The sequence below is a fragment of the Primulina huaijiensis genome, chromosome 4 (genome assembly GCF_012295235.1).
Source record: "Primulina huaijiensis isolate GDHJ02 chromosome 4, ASM1229523v2, whole genome shotgun sequence".
NCBI classification, from domain to species: domain Eukaryota; kingdom Viridiplantae; phylum Streptophyta; class Magnoliopsida; order Lamiales; family Gesneriaceae; genus Primulina; species Primulina huaijiensis.
This window is the reverse complement of record NC_133309.1, coordinates 1746928-1762322: the sequence shown is the minus strand read 5'-3', so window position 1 is coordinate 1762322 and position 15395 is coordinate 1746928. Positions and strand designations below refer to the sequence as shown.

The window sequence follows — 15395 nt, the reverse complement described above, 5'->3', positions numbered from 1 at the left end:
AATATTGGGTAATCATAGATCAAACTAAACTTTCATTCATATTGTTAATGAATACTTCTTTCTTCTAAAAAAGAGTTTGATATCTTTCTTGTTGTTGAACTTGTGATTTTTCATGCAAGTATCACAAGTTGGAAGTCGTTGTGTCTTATGAGACGAATGTCATATCTCGTGAGTACCGTGTAAGGGAAAATTAGTTTTAAGGGCAACGATTTCTCTCTTACCTCGACTTTGAATTTGTTAACATGTTTTTTGAGTCTTGTTATCTAAAAGATGCAAATCTCGTGAAGATGTTTTAGAGAAATTCATACCAACAAATAGTTTTTTAATGTTGAAAAGATATACAAGACACACTTATATATGATCTTAACTTAGGGAGTGACCAGAAATTTTTTTGACCCTAGACTAACTGATCCGATAAAAAAATTTATTATTAAAAATTATAATTTAATGAACATTCACAAAACAATTAAAATTAAAAACCAAAAAAATTACATAGCGACACAAACAAAGTATAAACTATTGAAGTTGAGCTTGCGGTTTTTCATATAATATAATTCATCAATTATTGAATGAGTATCGATCTTTGCAATAAAGTCTCTTTCAATGTATACAATCATAGAATGTATTAAGAAAACTACTCACTTTTTAGATAGAAAATACTAATCAATAACCAGATTTTGGTTAAACAATAGTTAAGAAAATATATCATGGTGGTAATCGGTAGACGACACTTCCTTAAACTTGTAGAGCATATCAAGCATTTTTTAATGACAATTTCTTTCCCTTACTTATCAAATTGAAAACATATATTTATAAGAAAAGTGGTCTTTGAGCCATTTATACATAGCAATAGACAAGAAACTCAATGGGCTAGAGTCCATCCTAGCCTTTGCGGTGACTCCGACCTGATCCTATAAGCACAATTGCGAGAATACATAAAATCAACAATAGTTCAATTTTAATTTTGCTATGTCGGTCCTTAAATTTTTATAGACCCCACATGTTCAAATCAATTTTAGGCCCTTGAATTTAGCATTAATAATGTACTATTATAGAAATCCTATTTGTATTTCATAATAAGTTTAAAAGACTGAGAGGATGTTTTAGCACGAGCTCGAAGAACTAGGGAACATTATCGCATCTTCTTAGCAATACCGGATGATTTTGGAATACAACCTAGTTCTTAACCCTCTTGGCATCAACCAACTACTGGCGTCCTTAAATTGAATGTTGATGCAATAGTAATTGAATCATCGAACCACTTCATAGTGGGCATTGTGGGAAGTGGTAACAGTGATCATCTAATATTTGCTGAAGGATGGAATTATTGATGTACCGTTTTCTCGCTTTCAAGATGTAGCGGAAGTTTAAAATTTTTATAAAAAAAATTAATTTTAGAATCAAATTTTTTTGGGCGTGGTATGACATATATCTCATTTATAGGGTGTTTAGAGTTTAATTACTTGGCGTTCAAAAACGCTTGCAGCAAACTAGTATGAGATTAGCATCTATAGTCCTTTCTGTAAATATTTATGAACGATCTAATTGATTAACCACTGTTCTTCAATCTCCAAATTAGGTCCATAATTGAAATTTTTGAGTCTTCTTCTAATTCGCACTAGAGAATATAGAAAAATTTTCGTTGATACGAGATCGCCAGAAGATGGCGGGATCACATCGTTAGCGGAAACGAAAGCAATAGGCTGACGCTCAGAGGCGTGTAAATGGTGCTCGGAAGAGAGTGAGTTTCTCCACGAACAAGTGTGGGCCAATTTTTTATTGTTTGAGGGAGATGAAAAATTCTAACATCTAAATATGACATGTAATGTTATATTTATAGAATTTAATGGATTGAGTTATAATCTCTCTTGAATTAGAATCTCATTAGGACTCTTAAGTTGTGTATTTTTCTTGTCAAAACCTCTACCAAGTTTTATAATCTGACTAGGACTCCTATTAGTAGAGTTGGATCAGGATTCTCCAATCTTTTCATTTAATCCATGGATGAGTTGTGATCTCATGTAGTATTTTTCAACATTTGACAATACATAATATAATAACTATTAATTAATTCTATATCTTCTTAGAATATTCCATGGGATGATTTTCATAGTAGTCAAACTACTTGATAAATATTTAATCAGCAAATTCTAAATGCGCTAATTAAATTATTGTGACTTCTTTATAAACCCGATTGACGATCAGATGTGACAAAGATACGAATATCGTTATTATAATGAAAAATAAAATTTCGAATATCAAAATTTTCCACTCTTGAAATGTAGGAAGCAAAGGTCACCTTCAGGCTTCAAGAAGCCAATTGGAAGTGTAAGTGTTTTAGGGCACACATTCACGGGATGTCTGCTCCCCTGCGGAGTGCAACTAACAAGATTGAACCATATCAACTCTCTTTCAAGAAACGTCGAGTGTCTCACCTCTAGAGACGCGAAGATCATGGGCAGCAGGAACGGTGAGGCCCGGATATTCCTACGGTACACTCTCAACCGAAAAGGGTACAAAGGGTTCCAAAAAGAAGTCAAGAAATGCCTTAGAAACGCTCACTACCTGACAAGCTAAGGAAATTCAAGATCAATGCCATGCTGAATGGCTTGAGTAGCACGGTCGTGTTTGAGCAGCCACGTGACGAGGCGTTCATACGTCGTTGGCAGCTCGCCTGCCAAAGAAATATGGTGATGGTCGCGGTTATGCCGAATGTTACAGTTGAAGAGATCGATGAGTTCTTGGACGAGTTGGTTCGAGGTCGTGTGGGCCAGTATGGAGATGGGGATGTTGAGGTTCCTTGTCTTGCAAAAAATATTGGGAGTGAGAATTGTTGTTGTGCACTAAATGGAGTTTGGATTATAACTCAAGTTAGTTTTTATATCTATTATTCTATTACAAAAATTTTTTTAAAAAAAAAATACTAGAAAATATAATAAAATGGATTTTATTAATGTACTCTGAGTGAAATATATGATGGGAAATTAATTTTTCCCTCTTGCATGTAGGTGTTTTTGTGATTTCAGTCATCTATTTTGTCAAATTTCATTTTTAATCTGCTAATGTTGGTTTGTTGATATTTTTAGACATTTTCTTAACGTGACATGATGTGACGCCAACGTATCGTTGATATGTGCAGTGTCACATCAACAAACTAATGAAAAAGAAATAAAATTTCCAAAACTTTAAAGATACAAGACTGAAACTAAAATTCAATAATACAAATGTTCAAAATCACAAAGAAATAAACATGTATAACAAAAATGAAGACTGGTTGTGTTTTCAGTGTTAAAAAAAATGAATTGATCGTATAAGTCAAATTGGGTATGTTGTTATTCCTTGGTTATTGATATTTTAATAATGTATGAATTGACCAAATGCTAAACGTTTAAAATGGTTAGAATATGTTTAATATTGTGAGCCTTGGGGTCATTGAGAAATTGGAAAAATCATAAAGAAATCAAGTGATGGCAAATCTAAATAATTAAAAATTTTATTATCTGATTTAGATATCAAGCTATCTTGATTCCAAATCATGAACAATTAATAGAAGATGTTAATGTTAATAATTCGAATACAAAGAGAACTTCAAATGGAATCGAAAGCCAAGAGCGACTCATGAGTCACATCTAAGAATGTAAACAAACCGAGCTAAATATAGAAGAAGAAAAAAGGCTAGAATAGGTATATTTGATATCGAGTTCAACGGAAAGCTCAACAATTTAATTTTTTTTTTTACCGAATTCAGTGAAAATCAAGGCTCTAAGTTCGAGTTTAACTCGAAATATTCAATTATATTCACGAGCTACTAAAAAATAAAGCATAAAATATATTTATTTAATATATAATTATATTATATTACTAAAATATTAAATTAAATTAATTATGGCTCATGTTCGGCTAAAGAAGAAGTTCAAACGAAGTCGAATTTGATAATTTCGAATGCGGATCAAATATTTTTCGAACCGCTCAGGAAATTTACGAACTGACTCGATTTGTTTGCACCCCTAATCACATCTACTTAATAACTTTATTTTGAAAACCAAAAACCGAAATTACCAAAAATAAAAACCAAAACCAACCGAAAAGCCATTTAAGATAAACAATACGATCTTGATCGTTTTTTTTTTTATGTTTAAACTGTTTAACGAACAACTCTTACGCGCATCTTGAGCCGGCAACTATTAATATGTGTACATCTTGACTTACATTTTTCCTTATCAATTACAAAATTATTCTTGGCTAACAAAATATTTACTTCTTCTCATGGGTAGTTTTGTATTTGGTAATGAAAATAATGTAAGTTAATGTAAGTCTAAGGTATACAACAAGCTTAGCTTATGATTTGTAGGAAAAAGGAACATGAGATCTTGAGAATCATTATTAATATAGAAAGCATAGATTTTACCAAAAGAAATTCATCCCATCTTACTTATAAAACAACCCTATTCATTTCCTCGTACAAATTAAACCCTTTTTAACAACATGAAGAATAACTCCAAAATCATATTTCTACAACAATTAGTACCCACAAAAAGCACCAAATCAAGAACTTATTGTTCTCCACAATATTGTGCTTGGTGCCTATTGCTCATTTTGTTCCTCTCCATGGCTTTTGCTCTCACCTTCATCACCACCACAAGAAACAACCACAGCATCTCAAAAACAACCACCCCGAACGACACCGCGACCGCCATGGCTTCCGCCACCGCAACCATGAGAACTCAACTTCCCAGCACAATCTACACTACCCTGCTCCACTATGTGGCCTCAAACTCCTCCTCCTCCTCCACCAACACCAGAAAAATGACTTACAACGAGCTAAACGCTATCGCCTCGGTCCTCCACCAATGCCACGACCCTTGTAACTTCCTAGTTTTCGGCCTCACACATGAAACCCTCCTCTGGAACTCACTCAACCACAACGGTGTCACGGTTTTCATTGATCAAAGCTCGTTCTTGGTATCTCAACTCGAAGGGAAACACCTGAACATCGAAGCATACGACGTTAGGTTCACCACGCGTGTCAGTGACTTATACGACCTGATCGACCTATATAAAGAGAAGGTCAGGGACGAATGCAGGCCGGTGCAAAACCTTCTGTTCTCGGACTGCGAACTGGCTGTAAACGACATGCCAAACCATATATACGACATCGAATGGGACGTGATTTTGGTCGACGGGCCGAGCGGGTACTCGTCGGAAGCGCCGGGGAGAATGTCTGCTATATTCACTGCCGGAGTTTTGGCCAGGAACAAGAAAGATCGTGCTAAGAAAACACACGTTTTCGTGCACGATGCGGGGAGAGAAGTCGAAAGGGTTTGTAGTTTCGAGTTCTTATGCAAAGAAAATCTGGTCAAGTGTGTGGATTCATTAGCACATTTTGCGGTGGAAAGAATGGAGTCTAACTTGTTTGAGTTTTGTGCCAACTCCATTTCCTCAAGTTTTGAAGAACTTGCTACATCAGATGATTTTTTCGATGGTGAAGAATAATGGATGAGCTAGACTAATTGGTACAAACATCTATAGTTTTTTTTTTTTTTTTTTTTATATTAACAAAAATTTAAATTTTGTGTTTAATTTTTATATATAAATATATCCCTTGTAACTTACCAAATTGCCAAATTGAATATAAAGACGGTAATGTGAGACACGTCAACCCTATCGATATTCACAATAAAAAGTAATACTCTTAACATAAAAAGTAATATTTTTCATGGATGACCCAAAAAAGAGATATGTCTCACAAAATACGACCAGTAAGAACGTCTCATACAAGTTTTTACCTAATATTTAATATTTAACTTCAACGGGGGTTTCACTCATCTTTTGTCATCAATTTCTTGAGTTTCAGATGAATTATCAAGTTTGAGATCTAATTATAATCAACTTTTTTCTCGTCTTGAAACAAATTAATTTTTTTTTTAATTGGGGGATGATATTATTATAATTAAGTTTCGAACTTGAGATCTCATCCAAAAGTTTTAGACTTTGCTATCAGATGAACTACAAATAATCGACTAAACAACTCATAATTTGGGGAGTTGATGAAAATGAGTGCTATTTTTATTTTTTGAAAAATGATTTTATATATATATATATAGTTTTGATATGCTGCACACCTACCGTGNATTAGTTAATAAATCAAACATTTCGACCACCTCTGTTTCCGTGGGAAAACGCTGCGTAGCACAAATCAAATTGAACGTACAGAGAATGGATTCTCGAAGATGGGAAGAAGCCGATTTGGACTTGGTTTAGCAACATTTTACCTCTGTAATTACTATGTTGTTTAATCTCGGCAAATCTTTTCACGTGAGCATATCTATGTCGAGTGCTACATGCTCGACAATATGCGCAAGAGAGTGAAAGCTGACTTTATTCAGGTGCTGGAGTTATCCATCAATCTGCTAGTTTAAATTTTAATTTCTTTTCAGCTTATAAATTTTTAACACTAGGGGAGATATATTTTCAATCAGCTGCTTATACGATGGACAGCATCATGTTACTGTTTTGTACACCTTTCTTTCACCAGTAAAAGTTCATATTCACTCTTGGTTTTGTGCAGTTTTCCTTTTTTATGCCATGTTGTGCGAACCCTTTAATCCAATCCATGTTTGACGTGCCCTTGATGTAACAGGATTGAGTTTCATGGAAATTTAGTAATTCTGGAATTTCGAGCAAAGAAATGTTCTTCGCTTGCAGAAGTAGTAAATTTAAACAACCTTTTCAAATTCGTGGAAAGCTGAACATTTCTAGGCTTCTTTCGTCTGCGTGTTCAGAAACGGAAATTTCAAGAATTGTGAGCATTATTAATGACCATCCTTATCCCGACCAGCCATTACTTCCCACTCTTCGGTGTGAAATCCCCGCCGCTGTCTTGTCAACCCCTTTCATTGAAAAGATTCTTGGTAGCTTGTTTGCTGCGCATTCAAATGGTCTCAAGGCTTATGAATTTTTCAAATATTGTCTTCAAAATGACTTGTACGTTCCAAGTTCAGATGCTTTTGAGAAGACCCTCCATATACTTACACGTATGCGCTACTTCAGCAAAGCTTGGGAGCTAATTGAAGATATCAAGCAGACTCACCCTTCGTTGATCACCCTCAAGTCGATGAGCATCATTTTATCAAGGATCGCAAAATTCCAATCATATGAGGAAGCTCTAGATGCGTTTGAGAAAATGGAGACAAATATATTCCGTGGCAAAAGATTTGGTACGAACGAGTTCAACGTACTTCTTCGAGCATTTTGCACTCAGCGACAGATGAAAGAAGCACAATCGGTGTTCAGCAAGATGCATATGCGATATGCTCCCAACATCAAGACCATGAATATCTTGCTGTTGGGGTTCAAGGAATCAGGTGATGTTACTGCAGTGGAGTTGTTCTATCATGAGATGGTTCGAAGAGGTTTTACGCCCAACAGTGTTACATACAACATTAGGATCGATGCATATTGTAAGAAAGGGCATTTTGGTGATGCTCTTAGACTTTTTGAAGAGATGGAGCGTGTTAGTTGTTTGCCCACATTAGAAACCATCACCACGTTGATACATGGAGCAGGGTTGGCTAGGAATAGTACCAAGGCTAAGCAATTGTTTGATGACATTACCAAGAGAAATCTACAGCCCGATACAGGGGCGTATAATGCTTGCATGAGTTCCCTCATCAGAACAAGGGATGTCATCTCCGCTGCGACCTTAATGGAAGAGATGGAAACGAGAGGCATCGCGCACGACAATATCACATATCATACTATGTTCTTGGGATTAATGAGGTCAAAGGGTATCGATGGTGTCATCCAACTTTACTCAAAAATGCTCGAGAAAAACTTCGTGCCAAAAACAAGGACGGTCGTTATGTTGATGAAAATTTTCTGCGAGAATGGTAGAGTTGATCTTGGTTTGGATTTATGGAACTACTTGATGAATAAAGGGCATTGTCCACATGGCCATGCTCTTGACCTTCTTGTAACGGGGCTATGTTCCCAAGGACGAGTCGAAGAGGCGTTTGATTGTTGCAAGCAGATGCTTGTGAGAGGTAGGCGTGTGTCTGAGCTAGTGTTTGAGATGCTCAAGAGATTTTTGGTGCAAATGGAAGAGTTCGATAGATTAGGTGAACTTGAGAACATGATAAAGAGATTAAAATTCTTGTTGCCTCCTTCCTCCAAAATATTATAGAATTGGGAATTCTACATTTTGCAATTATACCAATCCAAAGTAATTATTATTATTTTATTTTTTTGGTTATGTGTGAAAATTTTCAATTTTATCTTCTTACTAATTGTAAATGCATTGATTTTCTTAGCAATTAGTAAAATGAGGCATTTTTAGAAATGTGCGTCAAATGTATTATTTATCCGACATAACTTTTTAATATGAACTGATAATTATTATATTTAATTATTAATTATGTATGTTTGGTGCACTTTATTTTATGAATAAACTCATGATTTTGTACGTGATTTGAGTGTAAATAGCATTAGCCAAATATTATTTGTGTTTTGTCGAAAATAGTATGACAAAACTAGGGGTGTCAATCGGGTTGGGTGGGTCGGGTTTCAGGTCAACCCGCGAATTTTTTCCCTTTTTTTTCCAACCCGAATCAACCCGAAAACCACCAACCCGAACAGGAACACGACTCAACCCGTCTAACCCGAATTTTATTTATTTTTTTCAAAAAAATTAATGAAAAAAATTCGAAAAAATAAAAAATAATAATAATATTTTAATTTAAACACATAATAACAAAATTTTCGATTTAAATTTGAAAGTTTAATTATAGAAAATTAAAAATATATTTACTAAATTAAATAAATAATTGTTAAAAAAAATAAAAAATTATACAAAATAAATATTAAAGGATGAAAATTTATTATATAAATATACAATAAATTTTGTTCAAACATACAATATATAAAAACATAGGTAATATTTTCAAAAAAATAAAAAAATTCGGGTCAACCCGCAACCAACCCCAACCCAACCCAACTCGAAACCCGTCTAACCTGGCACCAACCCGAACCCGACCTGAAACTGAAAAACCCCAACCCGAACCTATTTTTTCTCGTGTTGAGTCGTGTCGGGTTGACGGATCGTGTTGTATTTTGCCATCCCTAATAATATGTAACCAAGAAACATAACAGGACAATAATGCTTAGAATTCTTGAAAGAGATTTAAAATTACAACTTATTTATGCAAATTTCTACAATTGTCATTATACTATAACCCTTTCTATTATGAGTTATATACACATTTATCCCGCGTGTTTACTAATTTGATGTATCAATGTGTCACCAAAGTTTCTTTACATAGAACTTTTGCTTTTTAGAGTGTCCACTTAGTAATTCAATTTTTAGTGTTTTTATTGAATTTTTAAAATAATGATTAAGAGGTTGCACGCTTATTATTATTGTTTAAAATAAATATGTTCATAAATTATTTTATTTAAGAGTCAAAGTAATTGCATCGTATCATTATTTGAGAAATATTTAGAAACTAAAGTATATATCATAAATAAAAAATATCACAATAATAATATTGAATAGTTAGAGGTATAAAAAGACCGAATATGATTACTATAGCTGGTTTGGCTTATAAAAAGATAAATATTAATAAAAATATCTTGTTTTTGCTACTTAATTGGAAACTAATTGACAAGTTTAGTCTATAAGTAGTTGTTTTCTTCAAATTTCAATTTATTTGGACTCTATATGAAGATGATATGACATATTTTACTATCAAGATATTAATGAATATATTTAGATGATAAAAAAAGAGGATACATATAAGTTTAAAGAATAACAAAAATGCTAACCAGCAGAGTATTCAACCACTCGAGACAACATCAGACACCGACAAATCTGGTATATAAAAAATTATAAAAACGATATCAATCGTTTAACTGATCGCTTGTATTCTATTAAAAATATAAGATATTATGAGTGCTACTCAAATATTTTTAATTATTATTATAAGTATCATGTTTTGATTGTCATATTCAATACGAGCAATTATTGCTCTCATCAAGTTTTATTGAAACTATCCTTGATCATTAAATAAAACATTAAAAAGTAAACCAATTATTTCTCTGAAGTTGATTTTCAAGTTTTTGTTGATTGAATGATTCAATGCATCGTATTATTAATTATTAAATAAATAAATATATATTATCATGATCTTTCATTTTATACAATGTCAAAGATTCTTTATTCAAGCAAACAATTAGTACCCTATATTTAACAGCAAATTATTATTATAAAAAAAAATCACTATCATATAAAAAAAATCTATATAATTTTTTATTAATTAATTTTACAATAATTTTTTTAAAAAATATTATATATACACAAATCACGTGCAAAAAAAAATATTTAATTTATATTATTAAGTGTGAGACTCTTATAATAACTATCTTAGAGAATACCAAAATATTTAATTCCGTAATGGCAAAACTTGTGTGAGACGGTCTCACGGGTCATATTTTGTTAGACGGATCTCTTATTTGGGTCATCCATGAAATAATATTATTTTTTATGCTAAGAGTATTACTTTTTATTGTGAATATCGGTAGGGTTGACCCTTCTCATACATAAAAATCCGTGAGACCGTCTCACAAGAGACCTACTCTTCCGTAATTACCTTTCTTACCCTATTAAAAATCTCTTCAAATCACTACATATTTTACATAGAAAAAATCTAAAAAAAATTTATATTTTAAATCGAACAATTCTTATAAATTGAAAATAATTTCGTGTTTCGTGTGTATATTTTAATGTTACATATAATATCTCCATGCCTTTTGACTTAATTTTCTCAATTTGATTGGCAGTAAATGAAGTTAGAAAAATAGAGAGATTCACGTACTTCGAATGTTGCTTTCCCAGTGATCTCGTTCCCATCCACACACACGCACGCACAGGCCTCGAACTTCGTTCCCTTTCCACCAAGATAACGTCGTAGAGACAGAGAACTGAGAAGATAACCCATTACTAATCCCGACAGCGGCGGAACTATGGATCACGAGGCGGATGCTCACCGGACGGATTTGATGACAATAACCAGATACGTCTTGAATGAGCAGTCTAAGCATCCGGAGTCTCGCGGGGACTTCACCATCTTGCTCAGTCATATTGTTCTTGGATGCAAGTTCGTTTGCTCTTGTGTTAACAAGGTTTGATTATTGTTTTGGATTTCGTGGCTTTCGATTATTTAATTGTGTGACCAGCTTTGTCCTGATTGAGCTCTGATTCGAAATATTTGATTGAAAAGATTTTGATTCAAAATATTAGGGATAAAAAAACATGGGAAACTTCTGATATGTGAATTTTTCTTTATCTGAATGTGAAATGAGGATTTTTTGTTTTTCCTCTCCGTTAAAAGTCTGGCCAGTTATGTTGAGTGATGCTCTACCAAAATAGAACGGCACTCATTCATGATTTATTGAAGTCCAGCTTTATTTTACCCTTACCTGGACTTTATGCTACTGCTATATTCTCTATATTACTGTGGATTTTCCCTATCTTACTGGGACTCATATCCTCCAATCTGTATTAGGATTTTTCCCTATCAGCTAGGATGTTTGCTTCTCATGTGCTCCATTATATCCTGGTGGTTAGGGGTCAAATAGTTATGCACTACCCGGTAAGGTCATAGAGGGGTTCACTTGTAGTTCTAAAATTTGCTCTTATTGGTCCGAGTAGATGAGCAGTTGCTGGCTGATGTGTTCCACCAGTACAACCATGCTGTCGGTTTTTCTTTATGATATTTATTTTGATACTGAAACCCCAGAGAGTTGTCTTAAGTTCATGAAATGTACAGGTATCTCCCAAACCGAGGTATTAGTTCTAGTGGTTGGCTACGATACGAGTCTCTGTAGGTCCCTTGTCATCCTGGTGGTTAGGGTACCCAGAGAATAGTTATGCACTGCCTGCTAAAGTCCTATGCTTTTCTTGCTGCTTCTATTCTCCCTTCCCCACCATTTATATTAGCCAATTTTCGCTCTAAGGGTGTTTAATCATCCATCTATTTGCATCAATTACCTTCTTGTGGTTGTAGATTGTATCAGAGTGTGAACTCAAGAAGTCAGCATTTGATTCAAGATGGCTGCCCCTACTCACTCTTTACTTGGTTATATGTGAGGTTGAGTGAAGGATTAAGCGAAAAGGCAATTTTAAAGGTCTCTAAATGGAACACTACTCTTACCAGTACACAGGGCATCAAAAGGGTCTTAAAGTTGCAGATGAAGCATCGTCTATGAGTTACATCATGCATAGTTAGCAGACTTCTTTATTTTGTCTGCTCTACGGTGTGTTAATCAATAAATTTTTTTCACTACTTGAGAAGTCAAAGAAACAATTTAATTCACTTTGAATTAAGAAAATCAGAGTGAATTAAATTGTTCCCACAAAAGCATGAATTTATATTCTGCATCTCTTGCATTTTAAAGACAAAAGAGCTGTGGGTCGGTATGATCTTATTGCTATACTCCTTTCCTACTTGTGAAAAAACTAAATGAGATATCGACAAGAACTGAAACTAATGGTCCAAAAAGGATATGTGAGCTGGACTTTGATGAGGTGCTCCCTTATATAAATAAAGATCCATGGAAAATCACATACTTGACGAAAAAACAGCTACGGGTTTTTGTTTATGTATTGAGTAATTTCTCAAATTGTATGCTTTTGCAGGCAGGTTTGGCCAAACTTATAGGGCTTGCTGGAGAAACCAATATACAGGCAAGTCCCAGAACTCTTTCTTTTGTGGCTACATTCATTCTAGTAGCAATGCTCTTCAACCGTATTATATGTTTATTCAACATTAATACATTTAGCCGTGCGTTTCTTTGAAGGGCGAAGAGCAAAAGAAACTTGATGTGCTTTCAAATGAAGTTTTCATCAAGGCACTAGTCAGCAGTGGCCGAACTGTAAGTCTTGAATAATTAACTCTAGCAGTAGAGGAAGGGAATAATCTAAGAACCTCGTTTACATTCTTGCAGTGTATCCTTGTCTCTGAGGAAGATGAAGAGGCAACTTTTGTGGAGTCATCTAAACGTGGAAAGTGTGTCATGATCTTAATCTTTTAACACTCTTAAGTTCAAGTGATCTTTTTTTATGAAATTTTTTCTCATGTTTCTATTTTGAATGTGTAGATATTGTGTTGTTTTTGACCCATTGGATGGATCCTCCAATATTGACTGTGGCGTCTCTATAGGAACTGTATGAAGATGTCTTGTTTGCAATGCAGCTCCTCTTGATAGATATATCAAAAGTATATGTTATGCTATAGTACTGAATTCCATACTTCTCTTGTTGTTTAGATATTTGGGATTTACATGATGAAAGATGGAGGTGAACCAACTATCCAAGATGTTTTGCAGCCAGGGAAGGATATGTTAGCTGCAGGATACTGCATGTACGGAAGCTCTTGCACGGTACATATTACTTGTTTTCACATGATTCGGCCCACGTTACGATTCAATAAATTAATATCAGATTAAATTATCTGTGCATATTTGTGTCCTAATCTTCCAGCTCGTGCTGAGCACTGGAACTGGAGTCAATGGATTCACACTTGATCCTTCTCTTGGAGAGTTCATACTGACTCATCCAAATATTAAGGTAAATCTTGAATCTTCACTCGTACCAGTTCATAATTTTGATGGTAAACAACTCTTGAGTCAACTTCACACTTTGGAAACCAATTAACAGAAATTATATGTATGTGATCATACTGGAACAGATTCCGAAGAAAGGAAAAATATATTCAGTCAATGAAGGAAATGCCAAGAACTGGGACGCTCCAACATTAAAGTATGTGGAACATTAAATTTGTGAAGTCTTGAATATTGTTTTAGTACCCAGTCATTATGATGTTTTACAATTTTTGCTAATATCAGGTATGTAGAAAAATGTAAGTTCCCTGAAGATGGCTCGCCATCCAAGTCTCTAAGATACATCGGAAGGTAAGCACTCTCTAACCAAAAACATTTTAGCTCGGGATTAAGGTAATAGGTTTGAGAAAACATTGTGGAATGAATTTGTGAGGCCAAAAGGTATATTTGGATTTTTTGGGTCGAAAAATTCTCCACATGCATCTGAAATCTTGGAAAACGTAATCCACCATTTTGGGTACAATACAGTGACGATTGAGAAAATATTCTTGGAATAACACGAAGTTCTGGAACTCATTATTTTATTGGTTAAAACTTATATGTGTTTGAAAATACCAACACTATCTGAAGGTAATTGCCATTTAAGTTTGAACATGTTGCTTTAGTCGTCATTTAAATTGATATAACTACTTGATCCTATACAATGTAATATAAGAACTTATGCTCCTCTTTCCATTATGCTGAAGTTCATACTATGATTTCAGTATGGTTGCTGATGTCCATCGCACTTTACTTTATGGAGGCATCTTCTTGTATCCGGCTGACAAGAAAAGCCCGAATGGGAAACTGCGGTATGTATATGAACTTATATTGAAAATCAAGCACCTTTCTGATTGGTCATCTTTTACGAAGAAAATTGCATGCATTGATTTAATTTTTGTATGTAACAGGGTGCTGTATGAAGTTTTCCCAATGTCATTCTTGATGGAACAAGCAGGAGGACAGGCATTTACTGGCAAGCAGAGGGTAAGTCACAAATTTCATTGGGGATTTTGTTGTTAAAAGCTCTCATTTTTTCTTTTTTTCCCCTTTTGTTTGAAATGCACTAAGTTGGTTCCAGCTCGAGTAGACTCAATTCGCTATCTAAATACTCGAACTGGGGGTCTTGCTTGAGCTAGAACAAGGCGCTTTTGTTTGTGCTTAAAAAGACAAAATTTGAGATCAAGCTTGACAAGGTGCTTTTGTTTTCAGCTTGAAAAGAAAGAATCTGCAACAAAAAGAGTTCGAGAAGGAATAAACCCTTTCTCAAACTCGAAAACATAAACAAATTGTAAATTTAGTCATATCAAAATAAGTGATTGAATGGCCTATATAATGAAGCCCGGTAGCACGACTGGACTCGAGCATTTGAATAGCTTGTGTTTATGTTCAATTCAAACATCTCAACTAACTCAAGCTAAGTTTACTCAAATCTGAGCTCGAGTCGAGCGTGTAATCCTGAATGAGTGATTTGTTTCCTTCTTGCAGGCACTTGATTTGATTCCTAAGACCATACACGAGCGCTCGCCGATATTTCTGGGTAGCTCTGATGACATCGAGGAGATCAAGGCCTTGTATGCTGCTGAAGAACCAAAAAATATCAGTTCATAATAAACCGAAGTTCATGGTAAAAGTTGAATAGTTTAGATATATGAGGAGTACCGATGAAGGGACTTTGATCAGTTGTAAAAGTATGTTTGACTAAATTCAACCCATTTTATGCAAAATCATACATTCTTATA

At 34.3% G+C, this 15395-nt stretch overlaps 3 protein-coding genes across 4 annotated transcripts; all 3 read left to right on the top strand.

Moving 5' to 3' along the window:
• Nucleotides 1–4806: 4806 nt before the first annotated feature.
• LOC140975860 (protein IRX15-LIKE-like) lies at nt 4807–5493 on the top strand. The gene has a single exon (XM_073439787.1). The coding sequence runs from the start codon at nt 4807–4809 to the stop codon at nt 5491–5493; it is 687 nt and encodes a 228-aa protein (XP_073295888.1).
• Nucleotides 5494–6147: 654 nt separating this feature from the next.
• Nucleotides 6148–8264, top strand: LOC140975162 (uncharacterized). Of its 2 annotated transcripts, XM_073438728.1 has the most exons (3): nt 6148–6386; nt 6459–6540; nt 6641–8264. In XM_073438728.1, the coding sequence occupies exon 3, from the start codon at nt 6689–6691 to the stop codon at nt 8180–8182; it is 1494 nt and encodes a 497-aa protein (XP_073294829.1). In that variant the 5' UTR covers nt 6148–6386; nt 6459–6540; nt 6641–6688; the 3' UTR covers nt 8183–8264. The 2 variants fall into 2 exon arrangements, with proteins under 2 accessions (XP_073294829.1, XP_073294828.1); XM_073438727.1 differs by lacking the exon at nt 6459–6540.
• A 2562-nt stretch (nt 8265–10826) lies between these two features.
• LOC140975161 (fructose-1,6-bisphosphatase, cytosolic) lies at nt 10827–15395 on the top strand. Its single transcript, XM_073438726.1, has 12 exons — nt 10827–11175; nt 12692–12739; nt 12853–12927; nt 13000–13061; nt 13153–13219; nt 13321–13434; nt 13535–13621; nt 13743–13813; nt 13900–13965; nt 14379–14465; nt 14565–14640; nt 15142–15395. The coding sequence occupies exons 1-12, from the start codon at nt 11017–11019 to the stop codon at nt 15262–15264; spliced, it is 1035 nt and encodes a 344-aa protein (XP_073294827.1). The 5' UTR covers nt 10827–11016; the 3' UTR covers nt 15265–15395.